The 27,957-nt window shown below is 38.8% G+C and overlaps 1 protein-coding gene across 2 annotated transcripts in view; it reads left to right on the top strand.

Annotated features, from left to right (window-relative positions):
* The window catches only part of GSTCD (glutathione S-transferase C-terminal domain containing), a 66,478-nt gene extending 39,124 nt beyond the window's left edge, over window positions 1-27,354 (top strand). For both annotated transcript variants that reach the window (XM_089526025.1, XM_089526026.1), the window contains exons 6-12: window positions 1,184-1,299; window positions 1,522-1,566; window positions 4,993-5,121; window positions 9,546-9,679; window positions 13,184-13,214; window positions 22,900-22,969; window positions 26,918-27,354. In XM_089526025.1, coding sequence (XP_089382151.1) covers window positions 1,184-1,299; window positions 1,522-1,566; window positions 4,993-5,121; window positions 9,546-9,679; window positions 13,184-13,214; window positions 22,900-22,969; window positions 26,918-27,054 — 662 coding nt within the window. In that variant the 3' untranslated portion in view covers window positions 27,055-27,354. The remainder of the gene's footprint in view (window positions 1-1,183; window positions 1,300-1,521; window positions 1,567-4,992; window positions 5,122-9,545; window positions 9,680-13,183; window positions 13,215-22,899; window positions 22,970-26,917) is intronic.
* The last annotated feature ends 603 nt before the right edge of the window (window positions 27,355-27,957 follow it).

Here is a 27,957-nt window from a genome sequence, read left to right as displayed (position 1 = left end):
AGGGGTGTCCTTGGGGCTTCATGCCCCAAGGACACCCCAACAGCAGTGGGGAGGCAGAGAAAGGGGCCACTCGGCCCCTTTCTCTTTTGTGTCACTGACGCAGCCATGTAAAGGCTGCGCCAGTGACACAAATGGCAAAAGGAGCTCCAAAACGGAGCTCCTTCCGGCGCCACTGAAAGGGCACCACAAGTGCCCTGCAGTGGTGCATGTGCGTCACGCCCGCACCGCTCCGTTTGGAGGTGGCGTGACTGTGATATTGTAATGGCGGCGCCCATGTAGACAGGGCACCGCCATTCCAACGCCGCAGGTACATGCTAGGGTTGTGGGGGCGTCTGGAAAGGACACCCCGAGGCAACCCTAGCACGTATCCAGGCCAGTGCAAAGCGCCAGTCTGGATACCGCCATAGTGAAAGTGGGGCAAAACATCCAGGCTGCAGCGGGCACTCCTGATGCCTTTTATGTCTTGAAGAGGCCCATAATGTGAGCAAATATATGATGTTATAGATCCAGTCACCTGGTTGGATCCAGAGTTTCCATAAACAAATGCCATTGATTAGGTATCCCTGTGGGTGAGGCTGAAGCATTGGGTGGAAATGGAAGCGGTGTGCATAGGAAGTTTGCTAGGAGCCATAGGGAAAAGAGCTGTTCTGACACTGGTCAGTACTCTGTCTCCTTTCTCTAATAGGGAGACTCCATTGGATGCCAGTTTAATCCACCAAAGAAAGAGTCCTTTCTGTTCATAGAATCTTAACTTTGGATACCACCCAAAATATTTGGGTGGTAAAAATTAAATCATTCAATAAAATATTTCATTGGATTATTGTGCAGTTTGGGAAATATTTGTCACTCTTTAATATTTATAAGTTTTCTCAATGTATTCTTAGCTATTCACATCTGTATACATGAATAAATTTACAAGAGCATAAACTGTGATGCCTGAAGACATGTCCATTCTATCAATTTTTGTTTGTCATTGTTTTCCTTTAATTACTAATCTCCTAATTTTTTTTCTTTCATTATTATATATCGTGGACCATTCTGGCACAGGATCCTTTTCTTTCACTTTATTTGCTACCAGATATATCAAGTATAAATCAAAATAATTTAATTAAAAAGGGACATATTAGGAAGACTATCTTGCAATAAATCATTGTAAATGTATATTCCTTGTTGTCACACATAGGAAAGATGTCCAGTGATCGTGCTTTAAGGAAACAACAGCAACTCAACAATTTGGTGGCTTTAGTGACAAAACTGGCTAAGCCTGGAGACATGATCGTTGATTTTTGCAGTGGTGGGGTAATAAATATTTTCTTTTAAAAACTGCTTTTTAAAAGTTGTTTTTCAGGTTTGTAAGTCTAACAGCCCATGGCAACATGTAGGACAGAGCAATCACACTTAAACTTGATCTGCTTTCAGAATCTCTGTCAGCATTCTGTTGAATAGTTTGTTGTAAAATCAAGTAGCTGTGTGGGGATTACTGGTAAGACTTACATCTGCATTTTCTTCTCATTTGAACAGGGCCATGTTGGAATTGTTCTTGCTCACATACTGCCATCATGCCAGGTAAGTTTTCAAAATCAATGTAATTAAATGTCAGTTACATTAGTATAATAGAACATAGTGGCATCCCCCCCCCACCGCTTTTCTATCTCTAATGAGGACCAATAGGAGAGGATAAAGTTGTTGATCTTAGTCAAGATGTAAGTGTTGCCATTATTGATTTCCTACTTTTCTCCTCATAATTTAAACACTGAGCCCAAACTGACATGAATATTGCTTTGGTTGATTAAAAAGCTTCATTGTGTTACATTGTGGGTTACGTGGATATATTTCTATTGACACAAAGGCCATGTTTTTATGATTGTATCTCACCTTCAGTGGTGGCCATTGCTGTGTAGATGGCCAAGTTTCAATGGTGCCCAGTTCTTGACGAGACAACAAGATATCTCATCTGACTATGGAGTATTTGGACTGGATCAATATTTTATGAGAGACTATTTCTTTAAAATGTTTGGAAACATCATATGGTCCAGAATCCTGCAAACATTCTGTTGGCTATGCGTTTGTTTCTAGGCACAATTCAAAGTGCAGGTTATGACCTGTTAAGCCTTATAAGATTTAATACCAGGCTCTCTCAGTAACCTGCCCATTTAAAAGTCTTTGGATAGATCCTTTTCTTGTTTTTGCACCATTGGAAGTACATTTGATGTGCATGTGAGACAGAGCTTTCTAAACAGTCTGTTCCCAGGTTCTAGTCCTTGTGCTTTTCCTGGCATAATACACTCAGATATGAATATCCAGGTCAGAGGCTATATACATAGGACAGGGGTGGGAATTGTATAGTCCTCCACACATTGTTGGTTGGCCACTTCTGGCATTCCTCACTATAGGCTGTACTAGAATAGGGTTGTTGGGAATTATAGTTCAACAAAAACAAGAGGATCGCATTTCCAACCATGGCTTAGGAGGTCAAATAGTGAGACAGGGCTATTTTAGTTTGTTTAAACAGGAAAGGCGTATCTCAGCTGAACTCTAGGCAATTTGTCTGAGCATTCCTTATCTTAGGAATTAAGTACAAAGCAAACATAAATTACTGCTGGCTAGCATCTAAACACTCTTACTACTCCTTTTTGTGACATGGTAACAGAGAAAGCCATGACTTTTTAAAAGGTGAGCAATCCGGTCACAATTCATTTTTTAAAATCCTAATTAGAAACCCAGAAATCTCCTAATCAGAAGACTAGATTGGCAAATCTTGCTTTTTCCTTTTCTCCTTGAATGCAGATACTTTATGTAAGAAATACTTTGATGTACTGGAAAATTGTGTTACTGGCACATAAACAACAACAGTAGAAGTTTTCTGCTTCTCTGAGGAGCATCACATATCTGTATTAAGTTTTAGAGAGATTTTCTCTAGGAAATTGGAGTCAGTCATGTTTAGGCCTACAAGTGAACCTGAAGAAGTTGGCTTCCTTCCAAATGCTTGAAAATGAACCAAAGAGATCTGTTCTCTGATTCTGCTGGAAACTGCATTGTGCAAAAATGTGTTAATCAGGCCTGATTGTCATAAATGTGCTTATGGAAATTTGATGTGAGAGACACCTGATGTAATAATAAGCAAACATCTTTCCTATTTCTTGCTTCTGCAAGATACATGCAACATGTTTAGCATGTTCTTTGAGTCCATCTTGCAATAAAGGTGGGATGCAAGTAAAATAAGTATACAGTCAATAAATAAATATGCAATCCCGTATTGTGCTTCACAGTAGCGGTTACATCTGAAGTAGGATGCTAAGTACAGGGAACTGTCTTAAGAATTATTATTATTATTAACCTTTATTTATAAATTGCTGTAAATTTACACAGCGCTGTACATACAATCTTTTTAATTGGACGGTTCCCTGCCCTAAGGCTTACAATCTAAAAAGACACGACACAAAAGAAGGGGAAGGGGATGAGGGCCAACAGTTCTTCTCTACCTCCGAGGCCTGGATCAGGGGAGATGGACTGGAGGGAGGACATAGCAATACAGGAAATGATTCAATAAAACAGGCAACAAAGGAACATCAAATAGCAAGTGACAATTATGAAATGCCTGGGAACGTTTCTCTGAACAGGATGGTCTTCAACTCCATTAAGAAGTGATGGCTCTTGCTCGCGGGGGAAGAAGCTTCCAGGAGTGAGGGGCAGCGAGTGAAAAGGGGCGAATTCGAGATGGGGCAGAGGAAATCCTGGGCTGGGACACCAGACCTTGACTACCAGAACGGAGGGCACTAGTGGGAAGCTGAGGAGAAAGAAGGTCTGATAAGTAAGGAGGGGCCAGTCCATGGAGGGCTTTAAATGTCAACAGCAGGAGCTTGTACTGAATGCTGAAAGGGAGGGGGAGCCAGTGAAAGGATGCCAGCACAGGAGAGATGTGGTCAGAGCAGTGGGCGGATGTGATAATGCATGAGGCTGAATGCTGGACAGAGATTAAAGGACGGAGGTGAGAAAGAGGAAGCCCAGCGAGGAGAACATTACAGTAATCAAGTCGTGAGACCACAAGGGCATGGACCAGGATCTTGGCAGAAGAGGCGGAGAGATAAGGTCGGATTTTGGCAATATTGTATAGTAAGAATCGGTAAGCCTTGGCTGTGGTCTGGATCTGCGGGATACACAACAGAGAAGAATCAAAGATAAAACCAAGACTGCGGGCTTGCTGGACTGGTTGAATAGAAATGTTGTCAACAGAGACAGAAAAGGAGTGTTGAAGGGCGGACTTAGGAGGAAAGACAAGAAGCTCCGTCTTGGACATGTTGAGCTTCAAACGCCAATGGCGCATCCACTGCGAGACAGCTGCGAGACAGGACGAAACTTGCTGTTCAAGCCTTGGAGAAAGGTCAGGGGTGAAAAGATACAGCTGGGTGAGAAATATCTCTGGTGCCATAATAAACTACAGAGAAGTCTAAACGTCTCACAAAACTACAGTTCTCAGAATTCTCTAACACTGAGCCAGGGATGAGAAATAAGGTATCTGGTAAGAAGATACCTTATCCTTCTGCATTGACATTAGGAATGAAACACTTCCTTTTTGTACTGGCACATCAGTAGTCATGGATATCTTGCTTAATCAGTGTAAGGTCACATGCCCCTATGAGAGCAAGAAGTTCGTTTTGTTTTGTTTTTGAGGACAGAGGGGAGCAGAAAAGGCTGGAGCTACCTACAGTGCCTTACTGTAAGTTTTGAAAGTTTAAATAGCAACCTCATGCTCTAATGTAAGTATATTATTTCATGGGGAAACAGTGAAACTGAAGACCACTTTTTAAATTTGTTCCAGGCCAGCAGGCATGCACAAAATCAGGTGTTATCTCTTTTGGCTCAAAAATAAGATTAGATACAATTTAAATGTAAGTTCTATTTGAAAACAGAAAATATATTTACTTTGTTCTTATGATGTGAAGATTTTAAATCCAAAAAAGTTGATCACACCTAACAGCTGTTTTACTGTAGGTTATATTGGTGGAAAATAAAGAATTGTCACTAGTCCGTGCTAAAGAGAGGAGTGATGAACTAAGATTAAAAAATGTTTGGTTCCTCCAAGCAAATATGGACTATTTTAAAGGCGTCTTTAATATTGGGGTAAGCTATCTTGAAATTATAAATTCATTTTTTAAAAGGAAACTGGATCAATTCCAGATTTAGACACATATGGTTGAGCTGATGGAAGCAAACAAGCAGACTTCCCACAAGAGCATGTCCACCCCCTTGAAAGTGCTGCACAGATGGTGGGTGCTACATATTGGGGTGGCTATGGTGAAGGGAACAACAGATTCCAAAAATATGACAGAATATGCTTGTCTGAATTTCATTGGTCCAAAACACACAGAAATAATCCAGTTTGAGACTGCTTTAACTACCCTGGCTCAGTGTTAGAGAATTCTGAGAACTGTAGTTTTGTGAGACGTTTAGACTTCTCTGTAGTTTATTGTGGCACCAGAGAGCTCTGGTGCAACAATAAAGTACAATTCCCAGGATTGCTTAGCACTGAGCAGTTAAAACAGTCTCAAAATGAATTATTTCTGCATTGTGTTTTCAACCGTTGATTCCCCCCTCTGTCAATGCCGCAACTGGACCCATTCAGCTGGGTCCCTTGATGTTCCATAATAGTTTTGGTGACCTAAGTGGCTACTGTCAGGAGAAAGGGGAAGTCTGCTTTGATCACCTCAACCACATGAGCTTATATCTGGATCCAGCCTAATGACATCAAGTAATGTTTAATATATGAAAACTGAAATTCTTCCTAGTGGTCTCTGTGAATTATATAAATGAATCTTGCATATATACAGAGCCCCATCCAAAACTTTCTGAAGCTGAGTAGCTTTGTGGCAGGTTTGCTTTCCCCATCTCCTGTCACTCATGCTTAGGCAGGCCTAGCTACTCTCTTCAGTTCTTTTTTGTTCTCTGTCTGAGTGGCAGCATTGGAAATGTTCTCCAGAAATAGATGAGTGCCATGTAGATGTTTGCCATTTTTTGTTATTATTTTTTGTTCATCTTTGTTATTTTTCCACTTTTTAAAATTTCCATTATTCAAAACAGACAGACCAAAAGGTGAGTCTTCCAGCTGCTTCGGGGGTGTGGTGTGCAGATGACCCCCCCCCCCTCCATGCAGCCAGAAATTGCTTTGTGGCCACCTAAGGTTGCCTGAAGCCACTGACAAAAGGAGCAGGGAAAATCCGCTCCTTGTTAGTGGCTCATCTGGGACCATGGTGGCAGCCCGCTTTCAGAGCAGGCCATCTGGTAACCACAGTCCCTGGCCAATCGTGGCTGGAGTGGCCAGAGGGCCCTCTAAGCCACCAGTTTGCTTCAGCTCTTCATCATCTATCAAAGACCATGTAAAGCCCTCTTTGAGAGTTATACCTTATGTGGCAAAACTCTCTAGTGAGATGGACATTCCTGGTGCCGTCTTCTGTAGTCTTGGATCTTGCTTCATAATCAACATCTGTGCCACGTACTGATAACAACAACATAGAAACTGGCTCAGTCTTCCCCTACTCAGGAGATTGTAGACAGTCCTCTTCTCAGTTGGGATTGTCCCCTTCAGCACAACCACCTAGAATACCAAGGAACCTTGATGGATACCTGCAGGAGATTTACCTCAGTTTTTCGGTATTGAAAACCAACACGTTTCCTTACTTTCTGCTGTCCGTCTTTTCCTACAGTATTACTATAAAAGATTTCCCATGCTACAGTGGGCTTGTGCACGGCGGCGCGGCGGTGCGCGGGGCGCAACGGGGGCGCGCGCCCATGCAGTTGAATGGGACGCCCCGCCCCTTCCACCCTGCACGCACCCTGCGGCTTGGGCGCGTATGCTCAAGCCGCTGTATTATGAAAGAAACTATGGATCTCCTAGCTGTCATGCATTTAGACAGAGTTCCCCATAGCATCAATCTCCTCATTACTGTGCACAGTCTGAGATTTATTCCTGAGGTAAAAGCCACAGAGAATATTACCACTTTTCTCAGTCTCACAATACTGAGCCTCCTTTCCCTATCACCACTGTTATCTTTGCTGGATCTGAAAGTAACTGACACTACAACTCTTACACCATCTGAAGATATCCGTTCTTACTTTGAAAAGACTTTGAGAATGGCCAGATCCTTAGAGACAAAAGTTAAATCTCAATTAAACCTCCAAAGGTGCTTGATCCAGTCTTCCAGTCACTTGACATGAATACTGTGCAGTACATTCTGTTGCCTCTGATGTCCACACTGTCTGAGTGTAGTCAGAATTCACAGATTAAACTATTTTCCAAGTCTCCAACTTCACAATGAACTGAAAATCACTGCACCATCTTCATAATGGAAGTAACTTTTTGTTCCAACACCCTCCTCCTAATTCTATTATAGTGGAAAATGCACAAACAAAAGTAGGAGGGAAAGTTCATTCAATTCCTCTTAACAGAGAGAGAAAGACATACTCAACCTGATGGGAAGAAGTTTTAATTTTTCAGATGCCTTTAGTATGACAGTGATCCATTGTCAGACTTGCAAGTTTGCACATTAGCAGTGCACTTGAGAGAAATTTCCCCCCTTTGTGAAAACACAATTTTAACCTAACACTTAAGACTAGCATGTCATGAGATCAGTGTGGCATGTCATTCAGATGACTGTGCTTCAGAGGTCATGTCAGCAGCTGTGCCATTAAGATGGCATGCTTAGCTTAGATAATCAGGCATTACAGATGACAGTAGATCCTGCAGTGAAGATTTATCATTCAACTATCTGGGTCTGTTTTTAAGGATAAAACAGGTGAAGCTGTTTACCATCTTTGTAAAACAAGAGTTACAGGCAAGAAGATGGGAATCAATGACTAGTTCTTATCAATCCACCAACATAAGACTAATTGTTACAGATCATCTCAAGAATATTCTTGTCTTTCAGGATATTCTAGGTTCTGTTTACCTTTGTGGTCCTACAAACAGTAATCTCAAAGATCCTATCAAAAGAAGCAATTTAGGTAGTCACAGTATCGTTCACATTCAAAAGAAATCATCCAGAAATCTTCAAAACATCATCTTTGACTCATCAGGTTATGATGACTACCAGTGCTGTTAGCCTCCTCAGTCAACATTGCCATCTTCAGGTCTTCTACAGTGCCATATCAGCATCTGGTGTAACGTAACCAACAATTCATTACCATCACAGAGGATTGTTGGTTACGTTACACCAGATGGTGCCATCAGGTTCTATTCCTTATCCCTGCTGGGGGGATTCCTTTCTAACCCACCATTGAAAGTTCTAAGGGGAGAGATTGCTATACTTCTTTCCAGCTACACTTGTTTCTGCTTCTGCTGTTTACATTTTCCTATCTACTACCCATTCCTCCTTTAAGTATGAATTCCCTGTTCTCCTCTCTCCAGCCTTAACTATGATTATGGGTTCTCTTAATGCCGTAGTCAGTCATGGATAATACCAGGCTTGATCTCAATCAGCATTATAATCCTGGTTATAATCAAACTGTATTGAGTAGTAGTTATACTTAAAGATGGAGGATGATAAAATCCTTAACTACAGTTATAACTAAAGGAGACTGAAAAGGAATAAAAGAAGAGGGGGAGGGGTGGGAACTGATCACAGTATTAGAGGGGAAATGCTTCCAAAGGAAGTTGCCTGCACGTAGTAGTAGGTGTTACCAAAAAGTTAGTTGTACCACAACGTTTTCAAATGTCTATTGGAGGTATGTTGGGGAAGATATTAAAATAATTATTGGAAAAATTCCATGATACACTCATGTTACATCACGCTATGGTTGTTATTGTTGATGAAATATTTATGTAAATGTTATTCTAGCCAATTTGTCTGTAACCTAGCATAACAGTGCATTATTGTCTAGACTCTCAACAAAAAAGATTTTTTGACATGATACCTTGAGTTCATCAGATAAAACCAAACATTCTTTATGCACTATGTAGTTAGCACGTATAGTGATAATATCTACATTTGAGGCTGTTATTTCATGTGGTTGAGACTAAAACTGGCAGCAGGCATTTTATTTTCTTACATGATCTGTGCTGGAATGCTGTCAGATTTCAGCCATCTCTGTCATCAGGGTAATCAGCCATGATTCCTTTGGAGCCATGTGAATGAAATGTACTTGGAATAGTATGAAATGTAAAAAATCCTTTACTTACAAACTTTTCTGTATCATTTTAATGCATTGTTTGAGTAATATCAGCCAGTTTTATTTTTAATGTAGAAAATAAATGTAATATGGCTCCGTATGGTGATGGTTAAAATTGCTGAAAATGTTGTGGCAACACATTTAGCATTAACTTTATAATTCACTTTTTCATTTCATATGTGCTGCCAAATATATTTCTTGACCTAGTATATTCCTTTCCACTTTTATCTTTGAACAATAGACTCTAAGAAGAGTCTATCACTGGACTTGATGGCACTCTTTCTTTGACATTGTGATAATTCAGGCACTCAAAAAATGGTATAGGAATATAATCCTAATGGAATGTACAATTATCACTGTATGTACCTTTTTTTACCTTGTAGGTAGCATTGCATGCTTGTGGAGTGGCAACAGACATGGTAATTGAACGCTGTGTCAAAGTTCATGCAGCATTTGTTGTTTCCCCTTGCTGTTATGGCTTTATTCAGAACACAGCCAAGTTTGCATTTCCACTAAGGTGAGTAACTTGTTGATTTTTCTATGTCCCATTGTCTCCTTGTGTATTTATAGATGAACTTGAGTTCAAGTGTATGGCATGTAACACAGAGCCCGAAACACACAAGCCAAATAAGGCAGCTTCTGGCCACTTTGGGAGCATGGCATTAACATGACACATGCCCCTAAAACGGCCGGAAGCCTCTCCGAGGTCGCGCTAACTGGTTTGACCATTAAGAACAGGAAATAATCCACTCCTGCTGGTGGCTGGCTTGGGACTGTGGTGGCGGCCCACATAGGCCTGATTGTGGCTGGAGCGGTTAGAGGCTACTACTTCCAGACTGTGTGCTTCAGCCCATTGTCTTTTATTTCAGTCCTGTATACAGTGGAACTTAATTCCAAGTGCACATGCATAGCTTTATAGTATGTGTTCACACTATGGTATTAGCTGTATTAGTTCCAAGAACAAAGATAACAAGAAATAAAAGATGAAGAACAAGAAAGCAAAGTGAAGCAATATCTTTATTTTAAACAACTGCTATTTTAATTGCTAGAAACCAGGCACTTGTCATGTCATGTCATGACTATACTTCAGAATGGGGTGTTCTGAAGTAAAATATAGAGTATGATTATGCTACTCTTGTATAAGGTGAATTTGTAATTAATACCCTACAACGCTTTATCGCACTTGCCAAGAAAATGTGTCATTTGCAGCAGGGATGAGGAACTTGTGGGCCTCCAGACGCTGAACTATAGTTTCCATAATTATTTATGTTAGCTAGCAGGAGTTGAAGTGCAGTGATATCTGGAGGGCCACAGGTCCCTCCTGTGAGCTAGAGCTTTAATCACAACTCTAGCTTCAAAGATATATCTCTAATGGTTCTAGAAATCATCAGCAATGATTTCAAATACCTTTCTTACCAATTGTAAAGAGAACTTATCTATGATCAAAGGTAATAAATAATTTGTTACTTGTAGAGAATTACTTTGGTACCTAGTTACCAGTAAAGAGCTGTAACAGTGTACATGTTTACCTGTAATGGCCAGGGCACAATGGGATCTCTGCTTGTTACTGGTTACTGAGTGTGCTTTCACTCACTCTGAACACTGGAATGGAAGGATTACATGGTGGCTACCCATTTGCCCTTCTTCTTGGAGTGTTGTGCAGCTAGTGAGGAACAGAGGAGTCAACAACAAGGGGTGCAGGAGGAAAAAGACAGGAAGAGGGAGGAGATGGAGAAGGAAGATGAGGTGAAGATGGCACATTGAACATATGAGCTGTGCTAGAGATTCAGGTTGGTCTAAAATGGTTTCTTTTTAAAAGTTATGTTGCCGTTTCAGCCTTCCTCTATTCTGATCAAATGAAAGAGGTGGCTGCTGCTGCCAGAAAGAAAAAGAGGCAGTGTGAATTCAAGGGGTGTGTGTGTTGTCTCACCAGGCTGGCTGCTCCTTTATAGGGGGAGGGAGCTTTGTCTGCATGCCTGAGGCTAATACAGGCATGAGATTTAGAGCAGTTGTTTAGGGGAGAGGAAAATGGGGAAGGAAAAGGGAGTGAGTGATTGACTCCTTTTGCATGGCCACCCAAAGCTTCTGAGGGGGAGACCAGGCATGGTAGTTCATTCACAATTATGATGCTTGAAGGTGAGGGAGACACAGCAAGCATTTTCCTGTATTTTTCAGTGAATCAGTAGTAACAGTGATGGCAATATGTTAGTAATGAATAACCCAGCTCTCAGGACTAGAATAAGAGTAATGACCTTCTGGGTGATCAGAGTAATGAACAGAGTAACAGGTTCCTTTTAAAGAGTAACATTTTAAGCTCTCTGTGATAAAGTATGAACTTGAAGGAAAACAACAGGAATCTCAATTTCTGTTTTATTTGTAGGCTTGTTTTCTCTTTTCAGTTCATCCATTCAATTTTTGTTTTTCAGATAAATTTGTCTTCTAACAGTTGCAAATGTTAGGGGCAGTACTGACGGGAGGCTCCATGCTGTCCCTGTAAGCCCCGTGTCTGTGCTGCAGCATCCCCATGCTGCAGCACAGACACACCACAAAAAAGAGCCACCTAGATGGCTTCTTTTTTGCAATGCCAAAAGCAGGAAGGGGCCCTATGGATGGGAGGTCGCCATGATGCCGCTGCCGTCACGTGCTAGGGCTCTGGAGCATGTGGATGCTGTGCACTCTGGAACCCTAGTATTGGCGGCGGCATGATTCTTTTGGCCTGTCTGTCCTGGGCCTTAATTCTTGTAATCCTTTTAAATGAAGCCTTTGACCACAAACCTCTGTAGTGCATTTCTGTGCATGTCTACTCAGCAGTATGTCCCATTGAATGATGTTTAATTCCTAGGAAAAGTTTGTTAAATTGCAGCCATAACATATCTATAAAAGGACTGCAATACATAATAATGGTAGTGAAGCACTGTTTCAGAAAAAGTTCAAATCGTATGATTTTTATTTATAGTACCTTTTCCTTGCAGTCCAGTTATGGTTACAGGCTTTGAATAGACCTTCTGAATTACTGAATTTCATGTTTTGGTATTTTACTAGAGAACAATGTTCTAAATAGAGTAGGAAATATTTCCTCTTAGTGGGTCCTGTGATTCAAAAAAATGGATTACCTGCACCTGCACAGTGCATCTTTTGAAATCTTCTAGAGTTAGAGAATAAGTGGTTTGGCAATCCTCTCTGCATGTGACCAGCATACTTCCTGCCTAAACCTTCAGTTACTTTTTGTCTGCTGCAGCATTAGCATCTAAGCTTTTTGGATTTTTTCCCCTGGTATTGACTTACGGACTTTGGCTTATCTGATCTCTCTTATTATCTTGCATTCTGGATTACAGATTTACCTCAACATTTGTGACCTTGTCTTGTAGTTTTTGGCTTGGTCTCATTTTATTTTAGATTGCTATGAAATAAAACATTTTTGTCAGTTGGGAAGGCCATGGATGCACTTAATTTGGCTTTTACAGTTAACCTTGTAAAAACTGAAGCTGGTCATCCAAGGAACATATGATTAATTCTAATGTAGTGAATGTAATCACATGAGTACATGGATTGCTAGGTCAAGATCAATTTTGTCAAAAAAAAAAAAAAGGTGCCACTGTTTTATCAACTTACCTGGCCAGAGCCACAGCTTGACTACTGAAGACAAAAGTGACACTATATTCAGATGTAGACCCAAGCTGTAAATAAAGTTCTTGGATGAGAATGCAACCCTATCCTGAAAACTAATTCATCATCAGCTTGGTGTAGCATTACTGTATTAAGAGATAGTATGCTTTTTTTTTGCTCTGCAACAGTGTCATGATTTCTCCCCCTTATTGGACACTATTTATCTTAAATGCTCCTCCAAAACTTGGCATATGAAAGACTTTTACTCAAAAATACAAACATTGTCAAGATGCCTGATTTTGAATTCTAGTCAACTTCCAGATAAAAGCACATATAAGTATTTACTTAAATTTAGTTGATATGTTAAAGACTCCATCTATGTTTAAAATGTTTCTTATCTTTTTTTCTGTTTCAGCCATCAATTCAAGGAGGTGTTATCCTATAAGGTATGCAAAAATAGAGTTGTGGTTTAGAATCTGTTTCTTTTTCTATGGTTGGAATTGAATTAGTAATTTCTCTTTTGCTGAATGGATTAAAATGAAATTAGTGAAGCTTGACAACTGTATTTTTTCTTAAGTACAGGGAAAATATTTTAAGTAAATATAATGAAATAATTGTGTTTAATTAAACTTCTACTACATGTTTTAAATACATGACTCCCTAAGGACATCTCAGAAGTTTATAAAAATGTAAATCAGTCATGATGACGTAGAAAAAGTTCATGATTTTCTATACCTTGGTTCAGAGCAGAGACTGCAGTCAATAAGTCAGAAGAAGACTAGGACTTGGAATGGCAGCGATGAAGGAACTAAAAAAGATGCTGAAGTGTAAAAATTTAACACTCAATACTAAAGTCAAGATGGCCCATGCCATAGTATTATCAATTTCTATGTTTGGTTGTGAAAGCTGGATGGTGAAAAAATTTGATAGGAAGAAAATCAGTTCAATTGGGCCAGGAAAGGAGCAACCATATTACCTAGTTGCAAAGCGGACTGCTGCTCCAATTCCGAACTGGAAGGGGTGGATTAAATCTGCTCCTTTTTGGGCCAGTTTAGCATGGCCTTGGCGAAGCTTCCGGCTGCTTTGGGGATATGCGTGATTTGAACACCATGCCCCCAAAGCAGCCACAAGCTGCTCTATTTGGCCCATGTGTTTCAAGTCTAGGAGAAGAGTTCTATGAATACCATGGACTGCCAAAAGAAGAAACAAATGGAGCAAATCATGCCCGAACTCTCCTTAGAAGTCAAACCAAACTGAGAGTGTCATTCTTCAGACACATCATGAGGACAGAACTCAGTAGAAAAGGCAATTATGCTTGGGATGGTAGAAGGCAATAGGAAAAAAGGAAGACTGCATTCAAGATAAATAGACTGAGTCAAGGCAGCCACAGCCTTGAGTCTGCAAGGCCTGAGCAGGGTTGTTGATTACAGGGTGGCTTGGAGGTGTCTCATTCTTAGGCTTGCCCATATGTCAAGTCATTTTGACAGATTTAATAACAACAACAAAGAAGTCATTAATTATTTAAAATATAAAACAATAGAACTAATAATAGAACTACTTAGGGGTTTTATTTATAAAGCAATTATATCTATCTATCAAGTATTATTGGAGGAATAGCTCTCAAAATATGGGTTAAGCTGTCTAGAGTAATTGTCTGGTGGTTCTTGTCAAGATAGACAGTATATTGGATCAGCATACACACGCAACATGTTTTGAAACAGTTTCCTAGTTCTACAGCCATTTTGCTTCCACGTAGCTTTGCTATTTCCCCTTTTTATTTGATTTGATTTTCTTTAGATTCTGCTTAGGCATTGGTAGTTTGAAGTGGTGTGCATTTCAAATACTGTATTATTTTCTCAGTGAATTTATTATTAAATTCTGGTCAGTTTTTAAGTTGTATATTTGTTTGTTTGTGGTTGTTTTTTGTTCTGTTTTTTAGATATTGCATTGAATTTAATACTTTTTTAAGGAGGGGAGGGTACCAGGGATTTTATATGTTTTGTATTTTTAACTTTGTTAGCTGCCCCGATTGTTCTCAGAGGGGCGGGATACAAATAAATTTATTATTATTATTATTATTATTATTATTATTATATAGTTTAACTGCCTTTGTATTAACATGATACTTTTTACACCAGCTTGTATTGAACATGGATTGTTTTGGCCTTAAGGAGGTGTAGCAATATTTCTATAGGAACAAAGAGTTTAAATTGTTTGTCATTCTAGTCTGTTCTGGGCACATGTATATAAATGAAACTTGTCCATGAGAAGGGTTGATCTATACATCTTCAGTAGAAGGAATCCCTTTGTGTATTTATTTATATGTTGGAGACTATAGGCCTGTGCAGACAGGCCAAAATAAAGCTGCTTCGGGTCACTTTGGAGGTATGTTGTTTAAATGATGCATGCGTCTTAAGAGACTGGAAGCTGCACCAAAGCCACATTCCAGTCCTAAGGACTGGAGCATGGCTTTGGTGCAGCTTCTGGCTTCTTAAAATGCATGGGTCATTTAAACAGCATACCTCCAAAGTGACCCGAAGCAGCTTTATTTTGGCTTGTCTGTATGGGCCCAAAGTCTGTACAAATATGTGCCAAAATGTAGAAGCCTTCCACACAAATTTGAGCATATATCAGTCTGTTTTTTGCCTTTTGAGAATATGTAAACATTATTTCATTCTCCATTTCTATTATTTTTTGGAAATTTGTTCTTCACTGGGAAAAATTAACACAGCAATTTAAAATAACAAATAAAATATTTTTTTTGAATCCCACAGGCTCTAAAAAGCATTTTGTTTTGATAGATATGTCTAAGTTCCTCCCCCCCCCAAAAAAAAAAACCCAAAAGAAACTTGGAGCAAGGAAATATCTGATTCATTTATATTTTATATGGATCTCTATACCAGATGGTTTCTCAGTTCCATGTATATATCTCTGGTTCTATATTGTATTATGCACATCGTTTCATATTGGATTAATGTAGATTTGATTAGTGACATTTTGCCAAATCTGGAATGTGGTGGCTAGACACAGTGTCACTTTTTCCATAATTCCTCAGAATGTTATCTTTCCTTTTGCTGTGAGATCCAACACATTCTTATATCAAGTAGAACCAGAAGTGTTGTGAAGACTTGCCTTTATAAATCACTTGCAAAATGGCAACCATAGCAGCTCATAGTGAAGAGCTAAGATATTGCTGATCATTTAGATCTGTTGGTTGCAAACTTTTTTGTTTGTTTGAATAACTGACAGTTTTGAGTTAAATAAATATACAAACTTAGTTAAAAAACAAAAGCTCCTGTGAATGTAAGCTCATGCACAGGTATAACAAGGCTATCGGTATTATAGCTAGGCTATTTATCTCTTTACTCTTTATTCCATGTACCTTTATCTCTACAGCTTCCCAAAAGCTATCTCAAAGACATAGTTGGTATTTAATCAGTAAGGTACAGAAACCCTTCCCATAGTTTATAAATATTATTAATATTTTAATTTTTTTAGAGTTTTAAAGTTTTAGACTTTAAATCAGGAAAAACATACTTATATTAGAGTTTAGGAGTAAGCAATACTTTTCTGAATGTTTTGACTATAGTTCCTATCATCTCAACTAACATGCGTCAATGGTCAAGGTGGTGGGAGTTGTAATCCAAAACATCTGGAAACCATGAGATTGTGGAAAGCTTTAATACTCTATCTCTGCTCTGTCATCTTCTTAGGCCTGTTATAGACTGCCAAAATAAAGCTGCTTTGGGTCTCTTTGGAGGTATGCTATTTAAATGATGCATGCATCCTAGGAATCTGGAAGCTGCACCAAAAGCTGCACTCCGGTGCTTAGGAATGGAGTGTGGCTTTGGTGCGACCTCCGGACTCTTAGGACCCATGCATCATTTAAATAGCATACCTCCAAAGAGACCTGAAGCAGCTTTATTTTGTCAGTCTGTAACAGGCCTTAGTTTATTTAATTCTTTCAAATCTCCTTACCCCAAAGCCTCATGTCCATTTAGTACATCATTAAATCATGAATGTAATCTCCAAATAGTATAATTCGAAAACTAAAAACATAATGAAATTTTACAGACAGAAAACACACAGAAGTATGCAAATCACTATATTTTTATTCACTTAGAAGGATTTATTCTTTGCAAATGATATTGCCAGAATTACATATGAAAGTGTTTTGTGTTCTCACATACTTATCTTTATCTAACGTTACAGGCAGCTCTGTGAAGATGTACAGTTCTAAAATAGTTCTGATTGTGGTGACTTGGCACTTGAAATTGCAGCTGTCCTAACTAGTGCAGCTGTCAACAAAAGCACTATCATAGTTTTAGTCTTCTTTTCTTAGCATCTTTCCCATGGAAAGGCTAACTCTAAGGTCCTGCCTACTTAAAGAATATTACATAGTGTACTGTATATTCAAAGTTGATCATAAAGTTGATAATAAGTTAATGTGGATAGGTGGGTTCTTCTAGCATGATTCTATGGCCGCATGCACCATGGTTCTTTGGTAATGCAGCATTGCAAGTCTGTGATGTCATTCCAAGCTATCGAAACCCTGCCAAGCTCATTTTCACCTATACTGGTACAAAGCTTACATGAATCACGTGTAAGAAAACAGCGTACAAGTAACATGATGGATCCAAGAGAGTAAGGCAGAATAGAAGTAAACATATATGAGTCATAGGGTCAGTTGTTTGTTTTTGTTTGGTTTTTACATGTTTTTAGTAAGACAAAAGTAGTAAAAAGAGACCAACTTTGTCAGAGACCTTGGCATGAGAAAAGGATTAATATTTCCCCATCTCTTCAATTTGTGCCCTTCTTCGAACTGCTATTTGAAACAAGGGTGAAGTGGTAGTATAGTGGACCTTTGGTATCCCCTGTGAGTTGGTTCCAGGACTCCCTGTGGATAACAAAATCTGTGGATGATCAAGTCAGGAATACTAAATTGCCATGGTCAGGATGACTAAGGAACTTTCAACTGAGCTAAGTTTTAAATGGAACATGTATAAGAAATGGAAAAATGGGGAAATCACCAAAGGGGAAATCAAACAAATAGCTAGCATGTGTAGGGGTAAAGTAAAAAAAACTAAAGCACAGAATAAACTCAGTCTTGCTAGAGAGGTTAAGAACAATAAAAAGGGCTTTTTTGGATATGTCCGCAACAAAAGTAAGAAGGAAACGGTAGGGCAAAATGCTCACAAAAGACAGAGAAAAGGCAGAATTACTCAACACCTCCTTTGCCTCAGTGTTCTCAGAAAAGGCAAAGCATGCTCAACCTGAGGATAATGGAGCAGAGGACAAAACAGGGGAAATTCAGCAGAGAATAAGTAAAGAGATAGTACAGGAATATCTGGTTAATCTAAATGAATTTAAGTCTCCAGGACCTGATGAACTACATCCAAGAGTATTAAAAGAACTGGCAAATATAATATCAAATCCATTAGCAATCATCTTTGAGAACTCCTGGAGAACTGGAGAAGTCACAGCAGACTGGAGGAGGGCAAACATTGTCCCCATCTTCAAAAAGGAGAAAACAGAGGATCCCAACATTTATTGTCCAGTTAGTCTGACATCAATACCAGGAAAGATTCTGGAGCAGATAATTAAACAGAGAGTGTGTGAACATCTAGAACAGGGGTAGGCAATCTTTTTGAGCTGGGGGCCGGGTTGCTGTCCCTCAGACAACTGGGGGGCCGAAGCCAAAAAATAAATAACTAAATATTTTTTTTAAAATTTAAATAAATAAATAAACCAGGACAAATGTAGGACAACATTTTCAAATGGTGGACACTTTTTTTAAAAAAAGTGGAGGACACGCAAAAAAATTTGCTGATTTAAAAAAAAATGTTAATATAAATGCATGTTTCTGAGGCGTCTATAGACAATTGCCCCCCTTGCCCCTGCATGCGAGAGGCCAAAGGCCCTGGCGGCAATCGGTGGCAGGACCGGGCTGGGGCCGGTCCCAAGGCCTTGCCGGGCTGCATCCGGCCCACGGGCCGCAGGTTGCCTACCCCTGATCTAGAAGGCAATTCCATAATCACAAAAAGTCAACATGGGTTTCAGAGAAAGAAGTCATGCCAGACAAATCTGATCTCTTTCTTTGAAAAAATTACCAGCTTGATAGATGAAGGGAATGCTGTGGATGTAGTATATCTTGATTTCAGTAAGGCCTTTGACAAGGTTCCCCATGACATTCTTGCAAACAAGCTTGTAAAATGTGGGATAGACAAGGCAACTGTTACATGGATTTGTAACTGGTTGACCGGCTAAACTCAAAAGGTGCTCAACAATGGCTCCTTTTCATCCTGGAGGGAAGTGACCAGTGGGGTTCCACAGGGCTCTGTCCTGGGCCCAGTGCTATTCAACATCTTTATCAATGACTTGGATGACAGAATTGGGGGCATACTTATCAAATTTGCAGATGACACCAAATTAGGAGGAGTAGCTAATATCCAAGAGGAGGAGATGAACATTCAAAATAATAGACTGGAAAGCTGGGACAAAGTTAACAAAATAATTCAACACAGAGAAATGTAAGGTACTGCACTTAGGGCAGAAAAATGAAATGCACAGATATAGGATGGGGGACACCTGGTTGAATGAAACTACGTGTGAAAAGGATCTGGGAGTCCAAGTAGACCACAAGTTGAACATGAGTCAACAATGCGATGCAGCAGCTAAAAAGGCCAATGCAATTTTAGGTTGCATCAATAAAGGTATAGTGTCTAGATCAAGGGAAGTAATAGTGCCACTATATTCTGCTTTGGTCAGGCCCCACCTGGAATACTGTGTCCAGTTCTGGGCACCACAATTTAAAAAGAATGTTGAGAAACTGGAGCGTGTCCAAAGAGCAACTAAAATGGTGAAGGGTCTGGAAACCATGCCCTATGAGGAACGACTTAGGGAGCTGGGGATGTTTAGCTTGGAGAAGAGAAAGAGGTGATATGATAGCCCTGTTTAAATATTTGAAGGGATGTCATATTGATGAGGGAACAAGCTTGTTTTCTGCTGCTCCAGAGACTAGGACCCGGAACAATGGTTGCAAGCTCCAGGAAAAGAGATTCCACCTCAACATTAGGAGGAACTTCCTGACAGTAAGGGCTGTTCGACAGTGGAACACACTCCCTTGGAGTGTAGTGAAGTCTCCTTCCCTGGAGGTCTTTAAACAGAGGCTGGATGGCCATCTGTCGGGGTCTCTTCCAACTCTACGATTTTATGATTCTAAGTCCCATTAAATACAGCTTCATAGCAAAATTGTGCTCCCTATATGAAATGGCAAAATCAAGGTTTGCTTTTTGGATTGTATATATATATATTTTAAATTGTAACTGATGGATGGTTGAATCCATGGATATGGAGGGACTACTATAGAGGTACAAGTTGGGCATGTGTATGCTTTCCCTGTTGGAAAAATTGATCACCAGTCCTCTATATCAAATTTAGTTGTGGTCTGATCTGACTAAGCCAAAGGAATGAAATGAACATGTGAGATGAGGAGTCTCTTGCAATCAGCAAGGAAGCTGGCATGATTATTTCCTGGGGCTTAAAACCACCCCACAGACTGAAAATTCCCTTTTTCTTGTGAGCTTTGTGAGATTTATTGCTTAAATGCTATGGAATTCAGGAGACATTCCAAACCCCATGTTGTTTTATCTGCAACATATGCATGAGCCACCATAACATAGTACTCCAACGTTCTATACAAAAAGATAGCATGTTCAATGGTGTTGAATGCTGCTAAGAAATCTAGAAGAATAAAGAAGGGTACACTCCTGCTGTCCACTCAAGTAGGCTGTCCATTGGAGTCATCAGTATAAAATACTGAATGAAGTAGATCTAGAAAATTTGTTTCTTTCAGTATCTTTTGGAACTGTACGACAACTGCACACATGAGCATCTTGCCAAAATAACCACTGACCTACAATATATCATAGCACAGTGGTTTTCAAACTTTGTGTATAGGACTTCAACTTGGAGATGCCCCAATCAGCTTGGCCAACAGTTAGGAATTCTGGGAGCTGCACCCCATAACATCTGGATAACCAAAGTTTGGGAACCACTGTCATAGCATTTGGATCTGATGGTTTCTTCAGAAGTCGGTATATAACAACCTTTATCAAGGTGTCTGGAACAGCTGCCTCCTTAACTGAAATATTTATAATATTTACACCCTTCTACACTTATTAACAATGAAAGGCAATATCAAACAGAAAAGGAATCTGATGAGCATATCCAAAGATCCTGTTTCTATCTTTAGGCTGTAACACTTGAAACTAAAACGCCAAATACCTGAGCAGATAGAAAGAATTCAGTAGGTGTGTAAATCTTAGCTCATTTTACGGCACACAATAATAAAGATTTTCAAAGGTTTCCTGCCTGCCTGGGCAGAAGGCAAGATTTTTGCACCTTTTTTCATGGTATTTCACATTTTCAAAAAATTTCACATATGCCAAACCCCCCCCCCCCCCCCAAAAAAAAAAACCTCCACCATCTTTTTCTCTAGAAAGCAGGACATCTTGCAGAACAAAGCTTTCTGTGCAAAAATATTTTTTGTGGAAAAGACCGTGCCGTATATACTGGACTATAAATTAATCTCATGTATAAATTGAGGAGAGGTTTTGGAGCCAAAATTATGGATTTTGGATAAGTCAAGGGTAAAACTTGGAGGCTCCTTCAGTGTGTGTATATGTGTGCATGGCAAGAGAGACTTTCATTGAGGCTTTTTGCTTCAGCATTTCAGATTTCGTTTCATCCTTCACTCCCCAGACAGTGGCATTGCGGATGGGAGAGGGACTCAGTTTGTTTAAAAGCAATCAAATCACCCAGGACTCTTTCTGCTTGGCTCAAGAGATAAACAAACTGCTCTTCCCACTGCATGGGGAAATCTGAAAGAGCTGCTATCATATTACCACACTGATCCGCAAATAAATCAACCTGGGATTTGGGGGTCAAATTTTGGCCATAAATCTCTTTACATATAGATGAGTATTTATGGTAATTTTGTGTCCAAATTAAAATTTCACAGATGAGCCCAAAAATGAGGGGGGCGGGGCTCATAGGGGTTGACCATTTTTTCAGTAGGATTTCTCATTATGTTGAGACACCATTTTCAGTTAGATGGAGCCCTGGTGACACAGCGGTTAAATGCCTGTACTGCTGCCATTCATTCAGAAACCACAATAAGTCCAGTACAGCCAGGGGCTCCAGGTCAACTCAGTCTGGCATCCTTCCGGAGGTCGTTGAAATGAGTACCCAGCTTGTTGTTCTTGCTGTTCTATTCCTATTGCTGTTCTTTACATCCTCACAACATATTTACATCCTTAATCACATCTGCAGAAATTGTGCAGTCAGCATCAGAGTGGGTACAATATATTTTACACCTGAATTGTCTTGCAAATAAGTCACAGTGGGCTTTTAATATCATGCCTGAGAGTAATACATTACAGTAAACTTAACTGCTTAGAAAAACTGCCATGACAAAATGAGAATGGAGTTGGCCCTTAGCCCACTTTCCACTGTGTATGTCTGATCATGGCCTTTATGTAGCATCCAGTCTGAATCATTCCAAAGTAATCCTCTGCTTGTGCTCTAATTGTATTACCTCTTTCAGAATCACAAATCCCAGGAAAATCATTGAGCCAGGCAAGATTTACAGGCTGAGGATGCCCATTATTTTATTAGACATTATATACTATATCACCTCATCCAACCTTACATATTTGTGTAATACAAAGGAAAGGGAACAGTGAAGTTATAATAAGTTGGGCAAGAAGCAAAATGCAGAAAGAAACTGGTAGTTACCTGGTTACAACAGACCACATTGGGCAGCTAGGATGTTAGCTAACAGTTCTTTCAATAATAATAATAATAATAATAATAATAATAATAATAATAATAATGGTATGCCAAAAGAACAGTCAAGAATTTTTCATAGCAAAAAAGTGGTTACTTCACTTATACAACCACAGAGCTGGAAGGAAACTGAGGATCAACCTTTAGACGAATCTCTGCCAGTGCAACCAATATTTGATACTTCAGATATATAATTCCCTGGACATTGCTAATAGAATAGTTATTTTGGAAGAATGTAATCGAAGATGGCTGTGAGTATTTGTGTTTTGTTTTTCATTCTAGGAGCACATGGTTCTCTGCAGATTTGCTGATCAGACAGCTGTCCAGCTTTCCCCTGAACGCAGGCAAATAGGTATGCTCTTCTATATAGCAGCTGTTCTGTAGATTACACATACTATACTTGGTGGTGTGCTTAGCATACTATAAATGGGTAGTTCTGGTATGTTTATCAAAAAGATATTAACATGCTGGTTTCTGAGAATGCATAGTCAGAAATCTTTAGAGATCCTTAGAGATAACAGTGAAATAGTTTTTTGATGCTCAGTTCAAATCCAGGATTGAATGTGTTGTGCCATGACATATTTATCATTCTTTTTTCACTTGTTCTTTAAAGCAGATTATGGAATTTCAGAAAAATACTAATGCTCTTTCTGATATTATTGAAAGTTGCATTGTAGCTGCTAAATGTATTGCCTGTAAAATGAAAAATCCCTCATACAAAACTTATGTTCTGTCCTACTCCGCTTCTCTGTCAGCCTGAGATTTGGAAAACTATATTTAGTTAAAATGCAGGATAGAAATAAAACTAATATGTTTTTCTTTTTGTGAACATTTTCTTCCCTGCAAAAGTGTTGACTAATTTTCCTGAAAATGGTTTCAAAAGCAGTGAAGGTATTTATGCAGATCCCTCACTATATATACAGTCTAATACAGCTTTTCTCTAGGGTTTACAGATGTCCTATTGGTCAGGCTCCTGTATCTTTCATATTCAAAGGCAGGAGGGAATAAGATAAACTTCATCTAGGCTATGTCTTTTCACCTTAAACTTACCTTGCCTCATTTTTCTTCATGGTCTCTGCAACTCACACAAAAACGGTCATTTTCACATGCGCAGTGCATCTCTCACAACCTTCCACAGCGCTGCAATAAACAGTTTGGTGGTGGGCTCTCCCATGTCTTGTGTATATATATATGGCACTTTTCCTGCCTAAATCCTCAATTCTGCCCCCCCCCCCCCCCCAAATTGCCATTTACTGGCTAGTGAAGACTAGGGACTGTGGCAGCAGAGGTGCATCCAGCTGTAAGAACCACACTACATCCATCTGTAGTGGAACTAACAGTCCATCCACAATCCAGAAATAATCCCGTTTGACACCACTTTAACTGCCATGGCTCAATGCTATGGGATTCTACATACAATTCTACACTTCCCAGATTTTTATATCATTGAGCCATGGCAGTTAAAGTGATGTCAAACCAGATTACTTCTACAGTGTGGATGCAGCCTATATCTTCTTACCGTGGGACTGATCACCATTAAAGATGTAGAAACCCTGTTTTGTGTTCAACCTGGCAAGCCTATTTTTACCACAGGGGTGCCTTCAGTCATAGCCAGTATGAACAATGGCCAGATATTAGGCAATTCAGAATATATGGGGGACACTGCCCTTGCAGCTAGTGGTGGAGCTCCAGAGTGAGGTTCTTAACAACTCTAAGAGCTACTGTGACACCTTTCTTATTTTAAAATAATTCCCTTTCACTAAGCTGTACTCCTCAAATATCCTTATATATATAAAAAAATGAATAATTACAGTCCTAGCTTTAAATTTTTAGTTATTTTCCTACATGTTCATTGGTGTATAATCTTTCCTTTCCCCTTCCAATATTAACATTTATTTCCACCTTACTAGAATCAGGGAAAAGTTGGTGTATTCAACATTTATGTCTTCTGTCATTTTTATGTAGTGGAAAAACAAAACAAGTCCATCTCTCTGTAGAGAGATGTTTAGGTATTGAATTGTACGGAGTTATGCAATATTTTATAAAATAATGAAACTATAAGTGAAGGGGAAAATAGCTGTTGGTGTGCTGTTCTATTAGACTGGCTTGATTTTTAAAACTAGTTTATTAATTTGTCATTATTTCTATTTATTATATTGTTGGATGAAAAGCAGGATTCAAATATTCAATATAAAGGTATGGTGTTTGGGATAAATAGACAAAACAGGGCTTGATACCAGTGAATATTTGCATATAGAATGTACTTATAATTTATCACAGACACAGAATAAGTGATGTCAAAGTATCTTAAAAGTAGTATTTGTAATATTAAAATGTTGTTTCTGTGGATAGGAAGCAGTGATGATTTAAGATAATCTTCCTTTTTTCCTCTCCCAATAAAACTGGCAGAACTTTAAAGCTAGCCCTGTATCTGAAAAGGAAAATGTACTGCCAGGGTCACAGCTGTAAATTCAAGTTATTATTCCACTAAATGGGAGGAGGCACTTTTTGCAGCAATTTGGTGATATGGAAAGGAAATGTATCACTTAATGAAGGGTGGAGTAGATGGATATGAATGGCGACTCAGCATTTCAGGTAAAATGGATGCTGCAACACTATATAGTGTCTTTTCCTTTTAAGCATAAAGTAGAACAGATATTTGTAATCCCGTAGCATTTTTATTCTCATTGTTTCTGAAAGGATATACTTGACATCAGGCTTATCTGTTCCATTAAAAAAATCTTTTCAATTTCAGTCATCTTTCTTTACCTTTTAAACTTGCTAATTGGTATGTGGTTGGTATGGATTAAGTTTTGTTTTCAGATGGCTAGGGTAAAGGTCAAATTAGATTAGCACAAACCACATGTTCTATTAAAGGAAGACTCTAAAAGTGAGATGTCTCATAAGGTACACTGTGGCTGTAATTGTGCTGAGGCCTACCTTCGAGTAGGGTCCATTCATACAATGTGGTTTATGTCTCAACTTAGGATTGTGCTGTTTAAAAGTGCATCATTATATACCGCTTTACTTTAAAGAAGACATCTGTCATTAATATTTCCAACCAAAATATTATTCTTAAACAAAGGAATGCCACAATATTTTCTTTCCTACTGCCCTTTGACTTATTTTTTTATCAGTCTCTTTTATGTATGATTTTGATAATAGTGTAAGGATATACCATGTAATCATATACCATGTAATCCTTCATAGATGCATGGTTTTATTATGCAATGTCCTATCTTTTAAACAAACACACCATTAAGAAATTTGAAACAGGATTTTCAATTTAATTTTATTATTGAGTTTGTCTAAGGGAGATGATTTGTACCTGATAACAATGTGAGATTTTACCTATATTTTCCTCAAAATCCTGTATTTAAACATTAATTTACAGAAATTTGGCAAAACTGGACATAAAAAGCATAAATTATTGGGTAGACAGGAGGTTATTTAGAAACTACTTGTTCAAATGAACATACTTCTAAAAGTTTTTTTACATATCAAAAATAACTCCCGATCAGATATTCTCTTACCTCTCGTTCTTTGCAGAGCATACTGGGTTCTTTAATACTGGATATAACCTGTCAAATAGTGGTTTCTCCTACAGTAGAAAGCATGAGACATGATCCATGAATTGTGTATTTGATTCATTTATATTAAAATTCATAAAGTGCTTTCAAAGTGGCATACAACAATTAAAAATACACATTAAAAGGAAATACTAGCTTATCTAGTTTATTAGCAGCTCAGTCCTGCTTAAAGGTCTTCTTTAACCAGTGACACTACAGTGAAATGTTAGATTTCTCCTTATCTACTTCCATTGTGGCCCCACAGACACATTAGTCATGTTGCACATGATCATGTGTGCATTATAACTTAATCCCTTAATCTCTGTTTTGCCAACAATTTTTTTCTATTCTTAGCATAATGAGATTTTTCAGCTTCATTAGAAGTTACCATATTAGGAAAATTTTAAATTTTGTATTAATTAACTACAAGCAAAAGAAGGTTTGAATTGTTACTTAGACTTAGATTGAACATTGCAGCATCAGCACAATGGAACTTTCCTCCCTTCTTCAGCCCTCAGTGCCATCTAACTGGGTCCAGAGAATTTCCTAGTTTTACAGATAAGGTTTTAGGGAGTGCAAGCTGCTGCAGTGGGAGGGAGAAAGTAATAGATGTCTACTGGCCAAAGTATTACTGGTACTAATAGTACTATCATTAATGCTAAGATAATGCATTTTCATATAGAATAACTGGAGCAGAGTTTAACTAGCCTATACTTGTTCTTATGTTTTAGGTAAATGTTGTATGGGACTAGTGGATCTGGACCGGGCTTGGAGCGCAGAAAAAAGCAACTACTCCGTCCAAGTGATATCCATGGAACCAGAGACATGTTCCCCAAAGAACAATTTGATAGTGGGTGTCCCAATCTAGTTCAAAGGCTTTTCTGATCAATTGAAACCAGTAATCAAGCCATGTGTTCAATGTCTAGTAATATTTGAGATATTAAACTTTGCCTGGGAAGCAGACATTGCACATCTTGAATCTATTGTCTGCAGGAAAAGGAAGTAGAAGGGAAGAGACTTGGCAGTGGGACTGCCTTGCAAAGCTTCCTAACTCTTGCTTGAAATCTTTGATTAAATGACAGCTAGTTTTTAAAGCAGAGGTATCTCAAAATGTTCATCTTATTGTATGGTAATAGCAAACAATAAAGGTGCTGTTTTTAAATAAATAAATAAAGCTTCATTACTGGAAAGATGTTTGCCTTTTCTATGAAGATGAGTCCCTCCACTAGAAAAACATACTTTGCAAAAATGTTTTTGTGCTCATACAGTTTGACAATACCAATAGGAGTGTCGAACTGCAGAATAAAACCAGCTGAGACTCTTTTAAAAAATCTTGTCACGTGTTTATGGTGTAACCTTTTACTCCATTAGAAGACATAACTTTTTAAAAAAGAGATCTTTTCCTGAAAAAATGTGGCACAGAATACTAAGTAATTTGTTGCCACTTGGTCAGCGTATGCATTAATCATGAGCATCTTTTCTAAGGAATTTGTGGTTTCATGAACCCACAAGTGCTCCTCTTGACATTTTTCTCAACATCCTTTTTATCTGTTCCCTGATTTTTCCAAAGTTGTCTTCATTAACTTTAATTATGGTTATGTTGGACTTTTATAGCAAAATTCCTCTTATATATAAATTTGAAAGCATTCCAAACCTAATCAGTGTTTCAAAAACACACCTTACGTTTAAAAAAACACATATGTGATTAAGTCCCATGTTACAATTCTCGTAAGTTTCATGGCCAATTTTGGATTTACAGTATATTGGGTCA

This window comes from Sceloporus occidentalis, unplaced genomic scaffold (assembly GCF_023333645.1).
Source record: "Sceloporus occidentalis isolate IW3139 unplaced genomic scaffold, rSceOcc1.0.p SCAF_5, whole genome shotgun sequence".
Classification (NCBI taxonomy): domain Eukaryota; kingdom Metazoa; phylum Chordata; class Lepidosauria; order Squamata; family Phrynosomatidae; genus Sceloporus; species Sceloporus occidentalis.
This window is presented reverse-complemented; position numbering and strand designations above follow the sequence as displayed.